This window comes from Denticeps clupeoides, chromosome 1, assembly GCF_900700375.1.
Source record: "Denticeps clupeoides chromosome 1, fDenClu1.1, whole genome shotgun sequence".
In the NCBI taxonomy this organism is placed as follows: domain Eukaryota; kingdom Metazoa; phylum Chordata; class Actinopteri; order Clupeiformes; family Denticipitidae; genus Denticeps; species Denticeps clupeoides.
In genome coordinates, this window is record NC_041707.1 from 24,023,607 (window position 1) to 24,047,923 (window position 24,317).

The following is a 24,317-nucleotide window of genomic DNA, read 5'->3' on the forward strand; positions in this document are numbered from 1 at the left end:
GCAACTGCAATGCTTTGTATGTTTGGAAGCTATGAAAACATAAGGGGACAAATTACAGATCAGACCGTCTAAGCGTCCACTTTCTGAAAGGTGAAGCAGAATGGCCGAAGCACTTTTTAAAAATCTCTCTCTCTCTCCTCCTCCTCTCCTCTCTCTACTCCTCTCTCTCTCTCTCTCGATCACCATAACTAGCCACTGCAGGACCATAGACAGGCTAGGGGAACTGGTATTAATGTTAAATAATCTCACAAAATTTCACTTTCGTGATAAGGGGACCTTTAAGTCTTCATACATTGTCTGGTGTCACATTTGTTCTGAATCTTATGATATTTGCCTGTGCGTTACTGAGACCAGTTCTTGGCACATGTAGACCACGTGTACAAAACTGAACCTACTGAAATAAAATTATTTTATAATTTGAAAAGTTTGCAGTTTTAAGTAGCTTCATTGAATTGATCGTGTTTTAATGTTTAAATTAGGTGATCTTCTATTGCACCCTTTGGCAATATGGCGTATTAGTCATATTTCATCATTATGTGATTTTATAGTGTAGTCCTGGTCTGAGATTAGTTTGAAGTTGCATGTTTAGGGTGTGTGGTGTGTGTGTGTGCGTGTGCACGCTTGCACTCATCAATAGCTTGTGCCTAAGGAAAGTTTGGCTTGTTTCTGAAGCATGCAGCAGTGTGGTTGAGCAACTAATGGGTCAAAAAACCAATAGTCAAAACAAGATATTTATAACCCTTTCAGTTACATGTGTATAGGTGTATTTTGCAAAAAAAGTTTTGATCGTAAATAGGTCAGACCAAAGAACAGTTGTGCACGTTAATGAATAACCTTTGTTACAAAGAAAATGGGGAGGGTGTGGGGACTGCTCTACTGACCTGAGAAGTAACACCGTTTTCTGCATTTTTTCTGCCAGCTTGTGGTTTCCACCATATTCAAAAATATTTGAAGCGGGTGATTAATAATACGACCTGAAGGGCAGATGTTCTCTTTGCTGATCATGCTTGGTTTTGTAAAACATATGGGCATAAAGCTCCTCTGGGATATGTTTGTTTACGTGTCAGTGTAGACCAAACTTTTAGTAACCCAGCTAATTAGGATGAAATTGACACCATTTAATGCATGTTATGCTTGTTCATGCTTGAATCTTTTGGCAAATGTTTTTCTCTTGTGGCATCTACTTGCTTATAATTTTACTTATTTTTATTGACAGGGTTCCACTGACAATATTTTAAGGCCTTCCTGGGGCTGAAATTCCCTCTAAGGGAGCCTTGGATGAGACAAGGATTTCCTGTTGATCTTTGAACAGCCATGCGGCAAAGACCAAGAGACATTGGAGTATTCGGGTTGTGAACAACAACAACAGCAGCTTGCTATTCCTCCAGATATCCCTCAGAACCCAACAGAACATTGTATACTCTGAAGACCTCATTGGGTTTTGGTTCTTTACATGCTTCATGCTGGTGCGTCCAAGAGCCTGTTTAATAGATCTCCAGTGTCGCAATGCTGGATCTTCTCCTGGAGGAGTAACATAGCATCTGGATCACAAGGCTCTTTCCCAAGGGAGTAAACACCACTACCCCCCCAGCCTGACTCTTGGTCCCTGTGAAAGCAGATCCTCCCCCACCCCCAATCCAATGGCATGGGTCAAGTTCTTCAGAAGGCCAGGAGGCAATCTAGGGAGGTCTTACCAGCCAGGGAGCATGCTGTCACTTGCTCCCACTAAAGGGCTACTGAATGAGCCGGGACAGAACAGCTGCTTTCTCAACAGTGCAGTGCAGGTGAGTAGCTACTCTAACCACACATGAATTGAGCAGAATTATAAATCCATGTTTTGAAAGTCATTTTTACAGGTGTAAAGAAGTTTAACATTTGCATTTGACTGTCTAGTGTCCCTCATGTATTACATCACAAGAGAGCCTAAATAAAAAAAGTTCATCACAAAAACATTTATGCAATTGAGTCATATCTACCCTGAGGACTACAGTCAGTTTCCTACGCCACATCCAAATTCTGACTCACTGTCTGCTTCACCAGCATGTTACTGGAAGGTTATTTTTCTCCTGGGGTGGAATGATGGACAGTGTGAGTAAACTCGCTGTCAGTGGCAGTGAGCTTATTCCGTAGGCAGAATTTGGGCTTCCCTAGTTCCTCTTGCCCTTATGAGGTCCAGTGAGTCAGGATTTTAGTCTCCCATGTCTTTCAGATGTCCCTGGTTTGAGCAGTTTCATCAGGGAGTGAAAAGTGCTTGAGCAGAACACTGTAACTGCGAAGCAGCGTGTAAGACACGCACATAGTTGTTTATTACTTGGCAGTTGGTTGTGAGTGAATCTTATTTTGTTTCCCAGGTTCTCTGGCAGCTGGATATCTTCAGGAGGAGTTTGCGGCAGCTCCCTACACACTATTGCCTTGGGGATTCATGTATCTTCTGTGCATTAAAGGTATGAATAAAAAATTAATAAGTTTGACAAATATTAATTAAGTAAGTAAGTCTTAAAGTCTTATCTGTCTGTTTTCAGGGCATTTTTTGCCAGTTCCAGCATAGTCGAGAGCGAGCCCTGCCTTCTGATAACCTCCGTAACGCTCTGGCTGAGACCTTTAAGGATGAGCAGCGCTTCCAGTTAGGCTTCATGGATGATGCTGCAGAGTGCTTTGTAAGTGTGTAATTGAGGCACAGCAGTGCTGGTGTTTTGGGGTGTGTTCCCTCCTATGTCTTTGTTCACCACAGCCACGCTTTATCTGCTATTTCCTCAGATGATGTAAGAGTTTAATCAGTAAGGGATGTGATGTAATGGCCACATGAGCACACTGACACTCTAGTGTGTTTAATCTCCTTCCCTATAAGCACTCAGAATATTATGAAATTTTGTGGTCAGTATTTTGGAACAATGTTATGTTCCCCAAAGAAAGTAATAAATTGTCATTTAATCACTCTGCTCATTAGCATTTACTATGTACTGCAGCTTATAAAACTTGATATTTTATTTAGGGTTGATAATGTTCTAAAGATTTGTTCCAAATCAGTGTAATTATTTCAACCCTCCTGCTTCAGTTTGTTTTCACTGGGCCACAGAATAACATTTGTCCTGCAGTAAGCATTGTCCTTCCCCCAGGCCAACAAAGGCTTCGTCCCTGCAGGATAATTGCAGTAAACCTGCTTAGCACAGAGATATAATCTTTTTCTGTTTAGCGCAGCAGCTCTGTGTAGAAATGAAGCCATTGGCTTCTCTTTAGTACATCAGCACCACAGTGAGAAGTCTTATTTACCAGTCAGTCTCTAACCTATGAACAGACAACTAATTAACCAGTGTCTCATTAGCAACACCTTATTTCTGGGGATCTCTTTCCCCAAGCTGTACCTTTTGGTTGTGAAAATGAAAATTTCCTTTGAGGATGTGAGAATATTATGTTCTGTTTTTACAGGAGAATATTTTAGAAAGAATCCACCTGCACATAGTTCCTAATGCTGAAACAGATTCCTGCACATCCAAGTCATGCATAACACATCAGAAGTTTGCCATGACACTGTATGAACAGGTATGAACTCGCTGCCTTTTTTTCCCTTCTTTCCTCTCGCTCGCTCTTTCTCTCTCTCTCTTAATCACATTTTTGTGTGTGTATTGAACATAGATCACTGTCATTAGTGAGGGTCTCCCAATTAGTCATGTTGTCATGTTGGAATACTCATGGAAAAAATAAAAAATGATCCCATTTGTGGTGCTGACACCCATATCTAATGCACTACTGATCCATTATGAAAACCACACCATGTTTTAGTCAGAGTCTGTGTAAGGTGCTGTGCAATGATTCTTGCACAGCATCGGCGCCCAAAATGGCCACATTAGGGGAAAATAATGAACACAAAAGCAAATTCTTTTTGCCTATGCATGTTACTCAGAAATGACCCAGGTGCCTGTAACCTCAGTCTGTACCCCTACTGTCCTCCAAAATATCCCACTGAGAGCAGTAATTAGCACTTAGCAGTGGCTAAGTGGTGCCTTGCTCACTCGGCTGTTTGCTTTCTGCAGTCTGTGTGCCGGAGTTGCGGAGCGTCGTCTGACCCTTTGCCCTTTACAGAGTTGGTCCACTATGTTTCCACCACCGCCCTGTGGTAAGGCCGCAACCCATATCATCCATGTCTGGACAGTCTGGACAGAAGCCATCTTATTTTTTTCCTTCTCTCTTACAACCATCCTGCATAGTTAGGATATTAACAATCATCTCAGCCTAATTAAAGAAAGTTTGGAATTGAAATCATGTACAATATCAGGACCGTAGACTTCTGAGAACTGGGCTGAAAACAACTTCACACCATTTTTGACAAACCAAACTGACAAAACAGTGTAAAAACAAACCCCACAGAGCTGTAGTCACATTTGTCTATATTAATATACTACATCTAATATTATTAATACAATTTATTATAATAAATAATGTTTTTATTATAATAATTTCTACAGTGTGCCATCTAATCTTTACAAACACAATTGTCATGTGCTTGACGAAAGGTTTGAGAAGTTTTTGTTTATTTCTTCAGCCAGCAAGTCTATGACCGGAGAGAGGAGAAGTTACACACCGACACGTTTGGGGAACTTCTGCAAGCAGCTAGTACATCTGGAGACCTCCGGAACTGCCCAGTAGGTGGCCAGTGAACAGCCTGATTTTGGATAATTTTGGATTGAACTTATGTTTCAGTTTATACATTTTTTTTGAATATTGACACTGACTTTTAAGCATGCAGAGTCAGAAAGAACCTCGGTCAGTGAAATTCTACACATCACTTGAAGTTTCAAAATAACCCAGCCTTTTATTTTTCTTGGCAGTAGTTAGCCTGCCAATATAATAGTTTCTAATTCTAAATCATTGGAACCAAGATGTGTTTCTCTTCTCAGAGCAACTGTGGCCAACGGATAAAGATTCGCCGTGTGCTTATGAACTCACCTGAGATAGTCACCATTGGCTTTGTGTGGGACTCTGAGCATTCAGACCTGACTGAAGAGGTCATCCGCTCACTGGGGCCACATCTCAACCTGTCAGGGGTGAGTGTGATGTACTTTTAGCCTTTTTTAAATTAATTTCAAGTGAGCATGTTAAAATTCTGATTCAGAAGATCCAGTGTTGCTGGAGAGCTATGCAAAATCCTCTTGTACACACCAGAAGTGTACACTCATGGAATCCACCAAAAGCCTTTTCATTAGAATAGTGCATACACAGCCTTCCAGGCAATATACAGTGCATCCGGAAAGTACAGACACACCTTTTGTTATGTTACAGCTTTATTCCAAAATTGTCTGTATACCTCCGAGACAGGATCTGGTATCACAAATATGGAGAAGGTTACAGAAACATTTCTGCTGCTTTGTGGGTCATAATGAGCACAGTGGCCTCCATCTTCCATAAAAAAAACCCAGAACTCTTCCTAGAACTGACAGGCTACCTAAACTGAGCAATCTGGGGAGAAGGGCCTTCATCAGGGAGGTGACCAAGAACCCGATAGTCACTCTTTCAGAGGTCGTCTGTCAACTGGGGAGAACCTTCTAGAAAGACAGCAATCCAACAATCAGGCCTGTATGGTAGAAAGGCCAGATGGAAGCCACTCCTTAGTGAAAGGCCCATGGCCTTGAATTGAATTGAATTGAATCTGATTGAACATCCCTGGCGAGATTATCCAACCTGAGCTTGAGAGGTGCTGCAAAGAGGAATGGGCGAAACTGTCCAAGGATAAGGCATGCCAAGCTTGTGGCATCATATTCAAAAAGACTTAAGGCTGCATTTGCGGGGTTTTTTTGTGTGTAGAATTCTGAGTAAAAGAATGCATTTATTTAATTTTGTAATAAGGCTGTAACATAACAAAATGTCGAAGAAGTGATGCTGTGAATACTTTCTGGATGCACTTATAGAGTGCCATTATAGAGCCATTCAGTGCAAAAGAATTAGTTAGCAGGTGAAATGTAAACTCTGCGTCTGGTTGCGCTACAGAGTAGTGTTGTTGTAGTCTTGTTTTAAAATAGCAACAACTCACTGATTGCTCAGAGATAGTGTTGCTGATAGTTTGGGAGAGATTGATGGGGAAATATGTAAAAATGTTGTTCGGTAGATTTGCGTCGTGTTGACTGTTGAAGACATGGGGGTGGAACCCTCCTTCCCCTATCCCCTCCACTGATTGAATGTTGTCATTGTGGTGGACTGTGGCAGTTTTAATGGTGCTCCACAGCATATGAGGGAGCTAAAGTGCATCTTTATCTGCGCTGTTCAGCCACTATTGTGTAACCACCCACTATGCTCCACTGGCCCAGGCTGATCCAAAGCTCTCTGTCACCAGAAGGTCACCTCATGTCAGCCTCACACTGCCAGGGGTCTTTGTGTATGTGTGCATGAGGGAATGAGTGTGAATGTGTGGCACTGACCTTGTTGACGCCTAGCTGTCCCCACAGTCTCTGTAGTGTCTTTGAATTAGTCTGTAGCCATGTGAATTTTACAAAGTTTCAGTTATCAAAAGCTTACTATCTCCATATTTTTATATGGCAGTCAAACTGTGGCCTGCTGGTCACAAGACCTCAAAATGAGATGTGTTTGAATCATCCAGACTTGACAGTCCTCAAGGCATGTCTACATTGTAAAAACAACCTTTTATTTTCTTCTTTCACATTGAGATTAGAACAATGACCTACTTCTGTCAAGTTCAAACCAAACATCTCCCCTTCTGTGGCCTCTCATGGATTTGAATACATTCCAGTTGTGGATTAATTCACCAGATCACCATGGATGCCTACAAAGGCATTTTCTTGTGTTCCATGTGATTGTTTTGGGTGCTAAAACAGCCTCCATCTGTGGCAGCCATTGTTTAAGGTGGCTTTGGGAAAACCTGTTATTCAAGAAAACGGAGCAGCACATTTTGCAATAACAGCTCATACAAATGCCTGTTGAGTGCCTGAGGAAACGTGAATGTTATAGAAATCTTGCTCTTCATGTCATCTATATTATGTATAGATGACATGTAACATTTACAGGGTCCATGGACTTTATTTATTTTTTTTAGAATATTTTTTAAGAATATGCTGAAGTCTATGGTATTATTATTACAAGTAAGCTTTTCCTGTCTGGTCTTTGCAGTGCTGGTATACAGCTTTTTTTTCTTACTGTATGATATTAAATCGGTTTTAGTTTTTTCAGTCTTAGGCCCATTTATATTCCCAAAATGACAGAACTGGTTTGTGGGCTGTCTTGCTCTCACATGTCTTTTCAGCCCCGACCACAAATTTTCTATGGGATTGAGATCAGTGCTTTGTGATGACCACTCCAAAACATTGACTTTGTTGTCCTTAAGTCACTTTGTAGCAAATTTTGCAGTATGCTTAGGGTCATTGTCCATTTGGAAGACCCATTTGCGCCTGGCTGATGTCTTGAGATGTCTTTCTTCATGATGCCATCTATTTTGCAAAGAGAACCAGTCCCTCCTGGAGCAAGACACCCCCCACAACATGATTCTGCCACCTCCGTACTTCACAGTTGGGATGGTGTTCCCAAGTATTCCCCCTTTTTTCCTCCAAATATGAGTATGGTCATTATGGACAAACAGTAAAATTTTTGTTTCATCAGACATGTCTCCAGAAATCAGGTCTTTGTCCCTGTGTGTATTTGCAAAGTGTAATCTGGCTTTTATGTTGCCTTTATGTCCTTCTCTACTCACATCAGCAGTCTTTCCCGCTCATGTAGATTCCTTCTCTACAATATCAGATGAATCCACCCTTATCTATCAACACAGGCCACCCAGCTACTGGTTCAGTACCATCCGACCTCTACAACTCATACAAAATGAAGCAGCACGACTGATCTTTAACCTTCCCAAATTCTCCCACACCACCCCTCTGCTACGTGGCTCCCAGTAGCTGCACGCATCAGATTCAAAATACTGATGCTGGCCTACAAAACCAAACATGGAGTAGCACCATCCTACCTCACAGCCCTTATTACACCTCGCACTGCACCTCGTATACACCGAGCCTCCAGTACTGCTCGCCTGGTCCCCCCCATCACTAAAGGTAAAAGACATTCATATAGACTCTTCTCCGTCTTGGCCCCTCGGTGGTGGAATGAAATACCCCTTGAGGTCAGAACCTTTTTCCTTACTGAGAAGTCTTTCAGCGCATGTCGGTACAGGACTCGTTTCACTGTGGATTGTGATACACTTTTACCAGCTTCAGCCATCCAAACGGGCCTAAAACTGAAAGGGTTTTGTATGTTTTAATATCAGACAGTTAGAAAAAATACAGCATATGTAAACTTTTGGTTTCAACTGTATATGTTCAAAATTTTGTCTTTCCAGTTGACTTAACTTTAGTCTTTGCGTCAAGCTGTCATATTATTTACTCATTTCATTCTAGTAATGTTTCAGTTATAGGTTAGTCAGAGAAATCTTTAAACCTTTACTGTTTAATGTGTTAGTCAACATATACTGATGACAGTTACTGACAGTTATCTTATTATTTTATTATTGATACTTTATAGATTCTCTGATTTGATCCATATTTTTTTGATCACACATTCTGTTTTCTCTTCTACTTCACATTAAAGTAGATTTAAAGGTCGCTTCATTTTCTCCTAGCAATCAGCTAAACCACCACAAGTATCCTGAAATCTAATTAATGCCATGATTGCTTATTGCGGAAGCAATGTCATCTGTACAACCAGATGGGTGATACAAAACACAGAAACCATGATATAATAACATGATTAAACGAGGAAATAACGTCTTGTCTCATTTTTCATCAATGAAAATTAAGACTTTAGTATAGTTGTTATTATGTAAACCATACTGAGTCAGATTTTAATTAATTGTACACACTACTTCTGTTTTATGATTAAAGTATATTGATTCATTTTAGACCATTACAAATAGTTTTGTTTATGAAAAAAGATGCATTTATAATCATTTTATCATTGTTGCAAATTCTTCGGAATCAAGAGATGCCAAAAGATTCCCATCCCTATTAGCAGTATGTGGTACTGTAAATTCTATTGCTTACAAAGTTTGTTAAACACACTTTTTGTTTTGTTGTGCAGCTCTTTTACAGAGTGACAGATGAACATGCCAAAAAAAGTGACCTCCACCTGGTAGGGATGATCTGCTATTCCAGTAAACATTACTGTGCCTTTGCCTTCCACACTAAATCCTCCAAATGGGTCTTTTTTGATGATGCTACTGTCAAAGAGGTGGGTTCCCTGAACAAACTATCTGAAATGGACACTTAAGACATGTATAATCAGATATGTACAAAAATGTGATTATAAAATATCTGAGATATATATAGTTATGACAGGGTTGAACTTCAATGTTTTTTTTTTACTCAATTGTAATCATTGGCAAAATTGTAGGTTTCCATAATCACAGTCATTGTCTGTGTGCTCGTATCCCTCAATGTGTATCTAGGTTTTAATCTCTATTTAGATTCAGTGGCCAGTCCTTGGTAGGTGGGTGGGACTGGTTCAATCTATCAGCTCTCTCTGGTTGTGCTGCTTGTGCTGTGTGTGCAGTTCAGCACCGAAAGCCGCATGTCACCAACTCACCAAGATAAATCTTTTGCTCACTCTCTCACACACACAGACCCCCCACCAAATATCACACACACACACACACAGACATATAGCAGAGTTACTGCTAACCTGAAAAAATGAATTCTGTTGTTCACTAAACCACACAACAGACTAAAAACATAAAACTCTTCTGCTGCTCATAACCTCTAAACAGCCATTATGAACTAAATGCTGTACACCATCATGGTCCACACACTCCAGTCTGTCCATGGACTAAAGTGTTGTTTAATTTGTGCAGTGAATCAATATTGTTGTTTAAAATGTGCTGTTCTTTAAATGAACTCAATTAGTGCAGTTTCTGGGTAACCAACCCAGAGTTCCTGTTGGTGTATTTATTTATTTTTATTTTTTTGTAATGCAATTATATTGCAAATGTTTGAGCTTGGGACATTTATGGATGCCCAGTCACTACTGATTTCTCATGTTTGGATCCATGTGGCATGTGCTGGGACATTCCTCAAGACATCAATCCTTTTTTTGTTCTGTTCTTTTTCTTTCTTTTTGTCTCTTTCCCTGTATAATTAAGGACCTTGTCTCCATCTGTTTGCCTGTAGTCATGCTCCGTAGCCATGTAGCAGAACACAGATGTGTACCTCTTACCTGAACCTGTTTTATGAGGGGGAAAATAATATGAGGGGTTTCTAATAATAAACCTACCTTGTCAGGCTAGATCACGCACATTACGTGAGTGTAGGGGAGAGTTCTGTCCATGTCCATGTCCTAGTATCTGTCAAGAATATATCCTCTGTGCCGAAGAGAAATATGTACACACCTAATTGCACTCTCTAAGACAATTCACTTTAGGACTTCTGAATGAATCAACATCAGATTTTGTAGTTTTGCCAAATAAACCTACTTTTAAGATAGCAGGTTCAGTCTGCTGAATTCTTCAGATTTTTTTTTATTTGTTATAGGTTGGCACAAAATGGAAAGATGTGGTGGTCAAATGCATTCGGGGCCACTTCCAGCCACTGCTTCTGTTTTACTCCAACCCAGACGGCAGTGCAGTGCATACAGACGACTCTGCCAAACCCAGCAGCATCTGGAACAAGAGTCCTGCCAATGGGGACACCACTGGTGAGAAATGTCAAAAGCTATGCTAGCCCAGCAGCTCACTTCATGTTAACATGGAGGATTCTGTCATTGGCTGTCACACTTAATCTTAAAAAGGAGATGACTATTGTCCAAATAAATAACTTTTTTGCCAGATGCACTGTCAGTCTGTTCCTGGTCTAGCCTGACCAGCCTGGTATTTTGGTTGAAATTACCAATTGTTTGGAGGAATTGCTGTTCAATGTCTGGAAACTTAACCCTAGCGGTTTTGTGAATTTTTCATACACTCAGAATTTCTTTTTATTTTGTTTTTATTGGTGTGTTTTCAGATATTTGTATTTTTCAGTTGTTCCCATGATTAAAACGTCATCTACATGCCCACTTATTTGGTTCACTGGACAATACTCTGTCTATACACAGGCATTACATGGACTTTGTAACAGGGAGCTGGCAGGGTGAATCCCATTTAATGTCTGGTTCAACTGGTTTGCACAGTTGCATTCACACATAGAGCCCCTCAGGGTGATGTCTAGATAGGTTCAGGGTTGCAGTGCATGTCAGAAAACAGCTTGGGTGACCTGAGATCTAATGACTATTGATTAATGCTAATTGACTGGTGTGCTCTAATTTTAGACCACTGTTATAACAGCTCAATTTCCCTGTTAAACCAGGACCAGTTCCACATACATACTGAATGAACATTCATTTAGACTGATTGTATATTTTATACTTTTTTCACATTAATTTAAATGTAGTAAATTTGGTACAAATAATAGAAACTTATAGTTGTAATAATTTAGTGTTGACTGGACTGATCCTTTTAAAATTGAGAGAGATGCTTATTGTGGAACTTGACAGGATCTTGGAACACTTTTGTATTTGATACAACATTGTAGAATTGCACTTTTTGAAGTATAGGTTGTCTGACTGGGGGTTGAACTTCCCACTGATCCTGCGTCCCAGTGTCCCCTACCATCATGCATTAATTTATGGCTTCTTCTGTTAATTTCCCACTTCCACTAACCTCACTATGATGTATCTAGATGTATCCTTTTTCTTTTGTTGAGTTAGGAGTTTTAATGGACTTGTAGGCATGGTTATGTGGTTAAATAATATAGCTGTATAATTTTTCTGTGTATCAGTTATTATTAATATCATGTATTCATGTCCATATCTTAAATGTGTGTATATATTAGGTTTTTCTTTAGTGCCAGAGACCCCTCTGGTTGCACCCAAGAAGCTCGAGTTGACCAAAGAAAATCTGAATGCTCTGTCTGGCCAAGGAACCCTGAAGCAGAAAACGCCCGCATCGCTCTTCAGCCGAGGAAGCAACCAGACCAGTGGCGGGAGAGGACCAGGTACCACCACTTTTGAATTTTTTTTAACAAGAGTAATATATGTGACTCAATGTAGTAATCATGGCATTTTGGGCTTATTTTTAAAATACAAATACTTTTGGAAAAAGACAAAGCTCATGGTACAAGTGAGGATGAAAGAGATAGCAGGAGGGTACTGACATTATTGCCCTAGATTCTATTTGTAATTAGGGAGTGCTTACACATTAGCTTTGTTTCCTAAGTCTTCACCTTCTTAGAAAAATATAATGCTAGACCACCATACTGATTGCCAAAATTGCACTCAGTGAGGTACAGCCATAAAAGAGGTCAGATAAAGGGACTGATGGTCAGTTTCACGTTTGAATTTAAGGAAGATGATCTTGGCTGCTTGGCATTTTTTTGAGGGTGGTGTGTGTGTGTGTGTGTGTGTGTGTGTGTGTGTGTGTGTGTGTGTGTGTGCGAGTGAGAGAGAGAGAGAGAGGGGGGGGGGGTGTTGCAGTGCCAGCTCAATGAATTTCCCATACAGCAGAATGCTGATCTCGCAACCGCCCAGCATCGATCACTATAAGGAGCCTCAGTGGGTGTCAATTGGCATCATCCCAACACTTACCTTATACACACACACATATATGCAACAGGATAAATCATAAATGTGCACTTAAGTATTCACATTTTATATATATATATATATATATATATATATATATATATATATATATATATATATATATATATATATATATATATATATATATATATATATATATATATATATATATATATATATATATTTTACACACACACACAAACATGTTATTTATGTTACATCTTGTCTATTGAAATTCAGGTTCATACAATTTCCTGCTTTACTGCAATCTTGAAATGTAAATGTATGTTTCTGCAGGACTGTTTCTTGCCTTACTTCATTTATACATGCTTATAAATATATACAACTTTTTAACATCCTGTCTCTTGCTCTCTCCCCCACACAGATAACATGTGTAGTTATGTTGTGTAGTTATGGTGAGTTAATGTAAATGTTTTTTCCTCCACAGTTAAAATATTCAACGATCCCAAGAGCCGATTACGGGAGCTTTCAAAAGAGGTGGCCCAGAGGGCTGGGGAGATGAGGGTAGCCAATCTAGTTAAGAAGGAATCAGAAAGGTCAGAGCGAACCCAGAGACGACATGACACGTTAAGGAACAGAGGTAAACACAAACCACACAGGCAGTCCTGCAACAAAAAATCTGTTCTGTTACATTCCATATAGCACTTATTTCTTTAATTAAAGCTGCTGCACCTTTATTGCATTTCATAGGATGAAACTAAGAAAAAAGTGGCTTGCTATGGTACACCACTGGTCTTTGTATAAGCTGGCCTAGGAGAAAAAGATTAGTTTTTTTTTTTTTTTTTTTTTATCCCCCCCCATTCCCATTTCGAGCAGTCACAGCCACTTCATAATGAAGAATTCTTGACTCTCTCTGCAACAGTCAATTTGAACAGCCAGAGCAGTGACCACACTGCCCAATAATAAACCTTCTTGTTGGAGCAGGAGCACTGATTAAGGCTTTTTTCATGACACTGTTACTGAAAATATTCTAATTGAAATTTTGGCATGATTGGTATTTTTGCCAAGAGAGTAAGCGTGGTCATTGACTGAAATTCTGTCATTCATTCAGTCGCCATGTAGTCATCATCTTCGCTCACTTTTTTTTTTTTCTCTGTGCTATGCCTGAGACAAAGACACACCATGTATCATCAGAAGAGTGTGCAGAGTGATTTCATTCAAATTTAATTGTCAGCACAATTCCCCTCCCTCCAGCTGCCTAATGGCTCATTAGAAGCCACGTTGATGGGCCTGCGCTCACATACATCAGCGTTCAGCTATGCTCCAGAGTGTGGCGATGGCCCCTTTTGTAAAACCCGTATCAGCACTCACACCACATCAAATTACCTCCTACTCTATACCACCTCACCATGCTGCGACCGCAGTCCATTAGACTGAAAGATTTTGATGTGTTCCGTGGCACAAATTCAATCTGCCTGCATTTTAGATGAATGTAAATGTCAAAACATTCAGTCACATTGAGTGTGCAAATCAATTAATTACAATGAAAGCAATCATGCATGCGGCTTTCTGAAGGGAGCAATAACAGCACAACAAACACCCCCTTGTGTGAGTTTGTGAATGTGCATGTATTTGTCAGGGGGAAATGCTGCAGGTTTTTTCAGAACACTTGTGTGTAACACAAAGAACGTAATGCCTCCATGCTGGGAGCTTGGAGGACATGCAAATTGGTTGTAACAGTGACCGTTCCCCTTTATTGCACCAGTCCTCTTTTACGACTAGGCATTAGCAGGGCGTTAGTGGACATTAGTGACTGCAGTGCAGGTGTCTGAGGTGTCACTACTGGGCACTTGATCTCCACTGCGATTCATATTGTCCATGGGTCACAGCACAAACAGGAGCACAACTAGCCTGACCCGTCTGTGACAGAGCTGACTGCACTAATTCAACAAGCTCAGACCCTCCATAATAAACCACAGAGATACTGATTTTACTTATTGGGTTTGTAATTGTCTGGCAACACGCTAACAGGTATATCTGTCTTTTTTTTTTTATGTATTTAAAAAAAAATAAAAAAAATTTTTTATTGGACTCTGAGATGCATTGTCACCTTTGGGTGTCACTGAAATTCTATCTCTACAGTTTGACTACACACTTACTGGTGTTTTAAATGCCAAACTGAAGACATGTACACACATCAGCAGCCTTTGACGAAATCCAGGGGGTTTGCTGAACTTGGCAGTGTCCACTGACACAAAGGCATTTTGACACATTAGGGCAGTTGAGGGGTGTGTGTGCCAGATTTAACTGAGCCAGATTCAGCAATATTCTGCATGGAAACTCTCCTCCTTTCACCAAGAAAGGTCATCCAGGCTGTTAAAAGCGCCTGTCTTCTTCCATTGAAGATGAATGGCCCTGCAACTGCCAAGACCACATTACAGCTCTGCTCTGCTTACACACTGTGCCCTGTTCTGTTGCTTTTTTATATATATATATATATATATAAAAAAAAGATAATTTGAGGTATTCCTGATCATTTTAAAATGCGGTAGTGGCTACAATACATGAATTCACTCATATTATGATTTGTGTTTTAAGAAAAGGGTAAAATGTGAATCCTCTTTACAGACATGCCATAAGCTATAATGAGTAATACATTTTTTTTTTTTTTTTTTTTTGGTAGATATGCAATCAGAGAAGACACTGTCTCGCTCCCTGTCCCCTCCAGAGAATGGCTTCCGGCAGTACATGGAGCCAAGACTGTACAGCAGCCAGGGCAGGGGTCCCTTACGGACTGACAGACCCCACTACCCCAGCCGAACAACATATGAGCCTCGTGCACACTCGCAGGGTAGGGTAGCTGTTCTGCACGGTGACAGCAGCAGCAGAGGCACAGCAGGAGGTTACAGCGGTGGGCAACACGGCCGACGGTTGGATATTGCAAATGGATATGACACAGACAGCAGCAGTCAAGACTCACGGGAGTGTCAGGGCAATGGGCGCTCAGGACGCACTAATAGAGTATGGAGGCCAGTGCGTGAGGCACTCAATGTGGACCATGTGTTGAATGACCAAGGACAGTGGGGTAACAGCAGCCCTCGGCGACAAGGTCCCTTTCAGGAGCAACCGCTATATGAGCGAGATGTGGCCTGGACAAGCCACGAAGATCGCAAACCCAAGAGCCTGATGACCATCTATGAGGATGAGCAGCGACATGAGATGGGCAGTCGCAGTTCATTGGATTCGGATAGCCATGGCGGCCCTCAGGACCAGGAGCGAATTAAGGGCCAGGCTAACCTAAAGGTCCGCAGCGACAACTGGAAAATCCAGCGCACAGAGTCTGGCTATGAGAGCAGTGACCGCCTCAGCAATGGCTCTGCCAACCTGGACTCTCCTGTGGTGGAGAACGTCATTACCAAAGAACTGAGGCCCATACCTGAAGCCCATCCTTCAAGGTAAATGTTAGTTTTTTTTCTGTTTTTCATCTTTTGTTAATGTTTTGTGGTGGAATAATGAATATCCTCCTCAGAGCAGAAATAGGTACCTGAAAAAAGCTGTTAATTCGTATGCATGGTTTCATTCGTCAATATTATGCACTGGGATTTTATTTTGAAATTGATTGTGACCAGGAAGTATGGTCAAGCAACAGAAGTGAAGGGGGAGTTTCAGTGTTTTCTGCCAAATTTATTCTGGTCCTCTTTTGTTCGTGTCTGCTTTGATTCAATAGTTATGTATGTATTAGAGCAATGTACACTTGTGGTACACTTATTCCTTAGTCAATTAATCAGACAAATGTTTTTCACCAGTTATTGATCATGCTTTTTATTGAGGCTTCCATACCTCAAATATTTTCCCAAAGTACATAATCATTAAATATTAATAACTATTTGGATTATGTGTCTGTGCTGTTTTTTGAATGGAAGCTAGTCTCACTGGCTTGGTTTTTCCTAGTGTGAAATGTATGGGAAAATAAACCAGCAAAGTCTTGCCTTTTCTGGACGAAAATCTGTGGGTCTTGGTGTGTTTTGAAACCTATATAACTATATGAAAAGTCTTACTCCGTTATTTGATCAGCCTTGATAAGGCTGCCCCTAAATGATTACTCTGCTAGTTGCTTGTTCAGAACCAGTTCACACAATCCTATTTGTAGCTGTCCTTTACTCACATGATAATGTGCTTTCAGAATCAGTTTTTTTTTTGATTGGTTTGGATTTGACAGTCCTGTTTTTATTACACAATGTACCAGTCAGTTGTATCTGGCTTGCAATTTCATTGCTACAGATTGCAGACAACAGTGCAAATTGTGTTTTTTACTGTTTGTATAGCCATTGCTAGCAGTGGTTTTGGGAATAGAAATTAGAGAATCTTGTCCTGTAAAGTGTTCAGTAGTTCTTGTATGTTGCTTGTATGTAGCATGATAACCCTTTAGCTAGGAATTAAACACTAGTAGATATTTGGAGGTAGTCCAAAGACACAGTGGTTTACAAAAGTCTATGGTGTCCACCATCAATTTAAAATGACAGAATAGACTAACTGGTATAAAATGCTTTTATGAGTTTTTCTTTCTCATTCAGTGCCTAAATGCACCTTGTTTTCAGTCCGTTATAATAATGTCTTAAAACGTATATACTCCCATGATGTATTCAGTTGAAAGTTAAAAAGTGCATGTGTGCATTTGTGTAAGGGTGCAGAATTGCTGTGCTTTAGTAAGGATTGTTGATTTGATTTGATCACATTTCACTGCTCTCTATGGACTATAAAAGGCTGCAGAGTGTTTTAAATCAATTCAAACTCAGTCTTGGTGTCAGCAGAGGCGTATGTGTTGTGTATTTACCGGCCATTATGTGGACCTCTAAACGGGTGAAAACCTGCTAGTGTCAGATGCTTCTGTCTAGCTGAGCATTAAATACAAGGAGAGAGCCTTCCCAGCATGCCTCAGTGAGACCCTTTTGCAGCAGTCCAATGGATACTCAGCACACCGTTCACAAAATGAAATATCTCTGCATTTAACCCATCACCTTGGTGAGCAGTGGACAGCCATGAAAGGTGCCCGGGGAGCAGTGTGTGGGGACGGTACTTTGCTCAGTGGCAAAGGCCGCTAGGCCACCACTGCCCCAGAAAGGGGAAAAAAAAATTGTGGTTAAGTGTCAGCCAGTACACTGGTGTAAAGCAAGAGTGGCGCATGTGTGTTTATGCCCGGGTATAGATTAAAGGTAATCAGGATAAAACGTGAGCTGCAGAAAGGTCTGCATGCTGACAGTTGTTTGTTAGATGTGTTAGCTGGGGTGCATGCTAGGCCTGGATGCCAGCTGCAAAGTATTTATTGCTGTGAATTGTCTGTTTTAGGGACCAGTTCTATCACAGGCGGTATGATGACTCAAGATCTCGAGATGCAGAGATCTCACACACTACCATCTCTTACGGTAAGCGTTTGTACCTGGAGGCCATTTTCATCCGGACGTGGTTTAATTGGAAGAGTACCTGGATGATGTGATCACAGGGTCCATGCTGAATCTGGCCTAAACACTGCGCAGAACATGAAGGGAGACATCTTATGCATTCCACAAATTCCACTGAATTCCTGCATATGGAGTAGATTTGAATCGGGGGTTTCATATGAGAGTTTACTTGCCCATGGAATTTTGGTTTTTAAAAAATATTCATCCTCTGTGTTCATCTAACCACAGGTCTGAAAATGGCTCGAGTGACCATGATTCCTAAATGGATTCCTAATTTCTCATGTAAATATAGGACTTTTAAAAGCATATAGTACAAGAAAGCAAAATTGAGACTGGTTTAATGTGGAACTCTATAAGGCTGAATCTTTTCATCTCATAACCACACTGTCAAGTCACTTGAGGGTCACTTTTCAGAGCTGGAGATGAGTGGGAGGCGGGCAGTGGTGGAAAATAAATAGTTTGCCGTTCATTTTGAAAGTGGGGGGGGGGGGCTCGCAAGTTCTCAGAAGCCTATACTGTGAAGAGTGTCTTCCGAGGGGTCAGGAAGAGAGAAGGGCCCTGTTTACCCCGCTGTGCCCATCCAACCAGAATAAATGGCACAAGTGAGGTTTTCAGTGAGGGTGGCATTTTAACACACAAATGAAGCAACATTTTAGGTCTGTGCACAAGCCAAAACTCCCACTCCAGCGGAATTTAGTATGCCGTCGGTTATCTGGCTGGTGTTAAACATAGTCCTTAGTCCTGTTTAGAGCAGCAGTGATGTGTGCGTGCGTGTGTGTTTGTGTGTGTGTGTGTGTGTGTCCCTTGTGGAGGAGAATCTGTTTACCCTGTTTGAAGGTGGTTTATGTAAGACTTTAGTGCTGACAAATCAAAGCGGAAAGGACAGCGTTTAAGGCTGTCCCTACACCAGAGAGTGTCTTGACCAAGGGGGTCCATGTGCAGAATCCCTCCACCAACTGCATTAAACCCCAGCTCCTAGCTCTTTAAATCTTTTTTTTTTTTTTTTTTAATTGCTTTGTTTTTTTGGGAAAAAAGAGACTCAGTTGAAACAGGACATTGTCCCAACACTAATGGCTTATATTTTAGAAGATTTGAATGTGACATGAATTGAGAACACTTCTTGCAATCAGTGACTTGAGTGCTGCTGTATTTGGGATTTACAACATGCCGTCTCATGCGTTTTAGAAATTTATGTAAAAAAAAAAAATTTTTAACCCCCCCTGGTTACAATAGTGGTGTGCTTGTTAAAAATGTTGACACATTTGAGTATGGCCACATACTTTATTTGAAAATGTAATACCTTAAGCAATTACTGGGTTATAAGAAAAGGGTATGTACAATGCAGCACAGTATAAATTGTTAGTGTTTTACGTAAATATTTTGTAAATGTAATCTTGTCTGACCTGGATCGGTTTGCTGGTTTAATTAGCAGAGACCTTATCTGAGGCTGTGATGTGGCTTACGCATTTGTAGCACATTGTAAGTTGTAGCTGCACAGAATTTTTTTTTATTATTATTTTATTTTCTCCTTGCAGAGCACATAGAGTTAATTCTCAGAGGCACATAGCCCAAAAGATTTTGTTTCAAGATGGAAAATAGTTATTCTTAGGCATCAATAAATACTTTTTGACAGCTTTCTGGTCTGCTGATCTGTAATCTGGTAAAAATGTAAGACTGCCTAAGCATGCACAATCAGCACATTCACATTTTCAGATGTCCTTTGTCTTTATTTTGTATGCAGATTTGTATTCATATGTGGACTATTTCAGTATGTCAGTATGTCTTTCATCTCAAAATGCACACAAGAAGAGGTGTGTGTGTGTGTGTGTGTCAGCGTCAGCTGCTTAGCTGTGTGTGATGTCATTGTCCCATATAGCACAGCCTGACCACGCTGATTTATGACCCAACAAACTTCTTATAGCCTCTCAAGTCTGTTCAGTGCAGACATGCTCAGATCCATGTCCTTTTTTTGTTTTAAGATTTATAATGAAACCATGATTTAGCTTTGTCTTCTTTAAAGACCTTGTTGATGATCCAGGACTGACCTGTTTCATTTCAAGAAGCTAAAGTGATTTGTTTTATATGTTTTCCAGTTGGTTTTGTTATTCCTGCTTGCCAACATTACAAGTCAATACCATCAACTGAGATTCTAGGCATGAGCTTAGCAGCTTAACTGTGACAGCCTCTGAAAAATAGAAAATGGGGTCTGAAGTCCAATCCTCTCATAATTGTTCTAGCAGAGGGGATTTTAGACACTAATGCACTGGGAAAAACAAAACGGACAAAGGAGAACGTAGATTGTGCTGACGCATCACACTTGCACCCATACGCTTGAACACACACACACACACACACACACTTAAGTGACTGGCATCCTTTCACACATGACAGCAATTTGGGTTTGCTGATAGTATGATTGGATCCAAGTAATCCCACCCAAAATGTATTTTAAAACATTTTTTTAATTTTGTATGTACACATCTACTGCCTACTTTTTTTTTCTTTTTTTCTTTTAAATCAAGACAAATGGATTATTTTACTATTTTAAAAGAATGTGGATTATATGCATTGAAAAGTTTAGAAGGATTCATTTTAAAATTGCAAACTCACTAAAATGACAATAATGTTCCCAAATCATCACAGTGGTGTTTGTGTGCCCCCTACTGGCTTGTTAACAAGAAGTCATAAAAACACTGACTTGGTAACTTCAATCGAAGCATCAACTGAACAGTGTGTCATCAGGCTGAGGGTCTGAAGGCTGCCCCAGCATCACCAGAAACACATGCCATCATGAGATCCCTGCCTGTCCAGTTACAACCGGATAGTCCGGCGGGGGCATGGGGGGAAAGACCTGGTAAAAGGGAGGGGGGTTGAATCCAACAGATCCTGGGCTCTCCAGTCTCCAACAACATATTATTGCTACTGCCAGACAAGCTCTACCCTGACCCCCACACTAGCTCTACTGCAGGGAACATCATGAGAATGCTTCCTCTGCTGTTTAATGTTCTTAATGTAACACATTAAAATGAATCTGTCCAAATTGTTTCAACACTTGCTAATTTTACAAAGCCCTTTAAATATGTCTGAACGATTTAGAAAAATTATGCAAACATTCCCTAATGTATTTTTTTCCAATTCTTTTCCATTTCTTCTTTAGGCGAATATCTCCGGAAACCTCAAGACCTTCTATCCAGTCCAAGTTTACAAAGGTGAGACTGAGACATCTGCCAAACACAAGTTTAAACTCTGCTTCCAGCAATACAGTTTATGTAGGTGATGCAGGATATTTTCCTGGTAAAGATGAGCCAGTAATGTAACATTGAAGGTAAAGAATAAAACTTTTTCATCCCCTGAAGCTAGTTCAAATTATAGCAGCTATATTTTAAAATGGGAGAAGTGTTTTTTTCCTTTTTCTTTTTCTTAATGATAGAGAGGTTTAAGGCCTCATATGATACTAGCATGATAATGATTTGTAGTCCACAATTTATGATTTCCAGAAAAAGTGTGGTAGACCACAGATCAAGGTACTGAGTGGGAAGGCAAAGAACCACTGTGCAACAAGCATAGAGACACATGGCCTTGACTAAAAGAGAACTCACTTGATTTCTCATCTTCAGAGTCATACATTTGTTAATGAAGATCCTGTCACCCAGAATAGAGCTGGGTGGAGGTGGGGAAAAAAAATCAAAATATACTTTCCAATGTTGAATATTGCCAAAGACACCATAGATAATGAAGAGCTTATTAACATATTAAACCATGACTTGAGCTGCCCTCCTCAGCTCCATTTTCAGCCATTTCACTCTTTGTGGAAGTGAAGTGATTGTCATTGTGAAACGCAGCATAGGATGCACACAACGAAATGTGTCCGTTTGCTTTTAACCCATCATCCTTGGTGAGCAGTGGGCAGCCATGACAGGTGCCAGGGGAGCAGTGTGTGGGGACGGTGCTTTGCTCAGTGGCACCTTGGCAGTTCGGGATTCAAACCCTCAGCCTTCAGATTATGGGTCCACTTCCTTATCCGGTCGGCCCTTTTTCATCTTTACTCAGTGAACCACAGATCACATACTATTGTTCTCTGGCACTAGGCAACACAGATGGTGCGTTGCCTAGTGCCACTACGTACTGCCATTTAATACACATTCAACTATTTACATCCAACACACACATTTCATTTCCCTCTTAGTTTAGTGCTCGTAGTGCTCTCAAAGCATGCTGGTACAGTCAGGTTGACCAGCCTCTGCAGTCACAATAATGTCGGACTGTAAACAGTTTTGGTCTTTTAAAAAGTCATGCTTGTCATGCCCGATTACAGATGTAATGTAACTACACACTGAATGTAGAGCAAGCAGTGCTGCCCAAAAAAATAAAAAAATTAAAATATCTGTTTAACTTAAGTGACTTGTACTTGAAAGGGTAGACTGTTCAAGTCACAAGATACCACTGAAGTCCCCTTGAACAAGGTACTGCCCCCACACACTGCTGCCTATGGCTGCCTACTGTACACTAAGATGCAGAGGACATGAGGATATGTATGCCCAGCGCTTCCTGGTCAGTGCCTATACCGGTCCAGTTTTTAAAGCAGAAATTAGCATCAGTCAAGTCAGTTTTATAATACTCTTTTATATCCAACACACTTTTTTCCTTCACAGACGCAGAGCTTTCAAACACACCCCAGGTAGTCTGGAAAAAAACGAGGAGATGGAGGATGAATTGGATGAAGTAGATGGGGGTCTTTTCCCCTCATACCTCCCCAAAACCAGCAGCTCTGAGTGGAACAGTTCAGATGACCTTACGGGCCCATTCTCTGAGCAAGAAGACACCTTGCAGCACTCCAGTGACACCACCCCAACCTTCCCACCCTTTTCCTCACGACAGCACATCTATCGCAACTTTGCACCTCCTCTCCCCCCGAAACCCTTCAGTCTTCAGCCTAGGGAAGATGGCCCTAGCCCCCCTCTTCCACCCAGAAACGGCCACTCTGGCCCACAGCGATGGGCTGAAAGCCTAGTCGATCCAAACACTCTATCCTCCTCAGACTCCAGCTCCAAATCTGGCTCCTCCGACCAGGAACGGAACGAGCTGTCTGCGAGCGAGGGTGAAGAGAGATTCACCAGCCACTGGCCCCACCAAGACTCCCCTCTGCCTTCTGACACGGTACTGCCAACAACCTACTTTTCTGTGGACAGCTGCATGACGGACACATATCGAGCCAAGTACCACAAGCGGCCGCCTCTGTACATGATTAACGATGCTAAAGCTGATGACCCTTCCTCATCTGGGGAAAGCGATCATGGAGATGGAACAGTTCCTTCCTCCTCAAGTCCCCTGCCTGAAGAGGGCCGCAGACCTGCAAAGATTGAACCGGGTAAGGATTTTAAATGAGTAGTAGGTACCGTTTGTACTAGAGCCACATTGTCTACAGTCTGATTTTCTGTTTCAGGTTATGCTACCACCACCAAACCCACCGCAAAATGGAACCCAGTCTCTTTCAAAGGCCTGGATGAGCATGGGTTCCTGTGATGTGAAATGTCTGAAGAACACAGAGGCAATTCTAATGGTGTTTACCATCATGACCAGATCCATAATCCAAATTCCAGGCATGAATTTTCTGAAATAGGCCTTCACTATAATGAAATTATGTAGACCTTTCTAAAACGTTGTAGAATGGACATAGAGTTGGATGCCAAAGAGATTCAGATTTTTTTTTTCTTTTGTACAAAAGCAACATGAGATCTATTCTTTTTGCAAAGAGCTTTCCATCAAGGAGCACGTAAGCTGCTGTTTGGCACTTTTTATATTTGCACTGTTGTGAGCCAAAAGAGAATGATTTCACTTAACTAGAATAATCAAATTTTACAGATTTCCTTTGTCTGATCCTTTGTGGTCCGTTTTGCTATGAGGTCATTTTTTACAGTGGAAAATGTAAATAATTTAAGGTTATGTACAATGGAAGCATCTGTGGACAAAAATACACTGCATTGCACTCCATTCAGTCTTGGTTAAACCTGTGAAGAAATTCTTTTTTTTTTTTTTTTTTTTTTTTTTTGCTGGTTTGGAATAGAGGCTTCTGAATGAATCCAGTTGTATTGGCTGAAGTCTGAATTCATTGCTCAGACCTGGTGTGTGTTGAAATAGTCTTAAAATGTTTAAGAAAACAGTATGATGGTGTACTTTTTGCAGTTAAAAAAACTGGGCACACTAAATATGAATGGGTAGCATTTCTTTCTCTGCTAATAACTGTTTTGTTGTAAAAGGTTATTTTATTTTTGTTAAATACATTTTGCATGTTGCTTCACCAAC

General features: G+C 40.7%; 1 protein-coding gene across 1 annotated transcript; it reads left to right on the forward strand.

Annotated features, from left to right (window-relative positions):
* The first annotated feature begins 1,505 nt into the window (after positions 1-1,505).
* LOC114799061 (inactive ubiquitin carboxyl-terminal hydrolase 53-like) lies at positions 1,506-24,037 on the forward strand. Its single transcript, XM_028995272.1, has 16 exons — positions 1,506-1,784; positions 2,352-2,444; positions 2,523-2,657; positions 3,427-3,540; positions 4,032-4,114; positions 4,541-4,640; positions 4,896-5,042; positions 9,067-9,216; positions 10,512-10,674; positions 11,847-12,008; positions 13,043-13,195; positions 15,239-16,010; positions 17,902-17,978; positions 21,172-21,223; positions 22,667-23,382; positions 23,458-24,037. The coding sequence occupies exons 1-16, from the start codon at positions 1,641-1,643 to the stop codon at positions 23,535-23,537; spliced, it is 3,141 nt and encodes a 1,046-aa protein (XP_028851105.1). The 5' UTR covers positions 1,506-1,640; the 3' UTR covers positions 23,538-24,037.
* Positions 24,038-24,317: the final 280 nt, after the last annotated feature.

What these genes read in the sequence shown, in the direction of transcription:
- LOC114799061 (XM_028995272.1), top strand. Translation starts at nt 1,641, where the DNA reads ATGGCATGGGTCAAGTTCTTCAGAAGGCCAGGAGGCAATCTAGGGAGG. An exon ending in ATGATGCTGCAGAGTGCTTT is followed by an intron (nt 2,658 to 3,426) that starts GTAAGTGTGTAA and finishes CTGTTTTTACAG; the next exon opens with GAGAATATTTTAGAAAGAAT. An exon ending in TCCAGTCCAAGTTTACAAAG is followed by an intron (nt 21,224 to 22,666) that starts GTGAGACTGAGA and finishes TTTCCTTCACAG; the next exon opens with ACGCAGAGCTTTCAAACACA.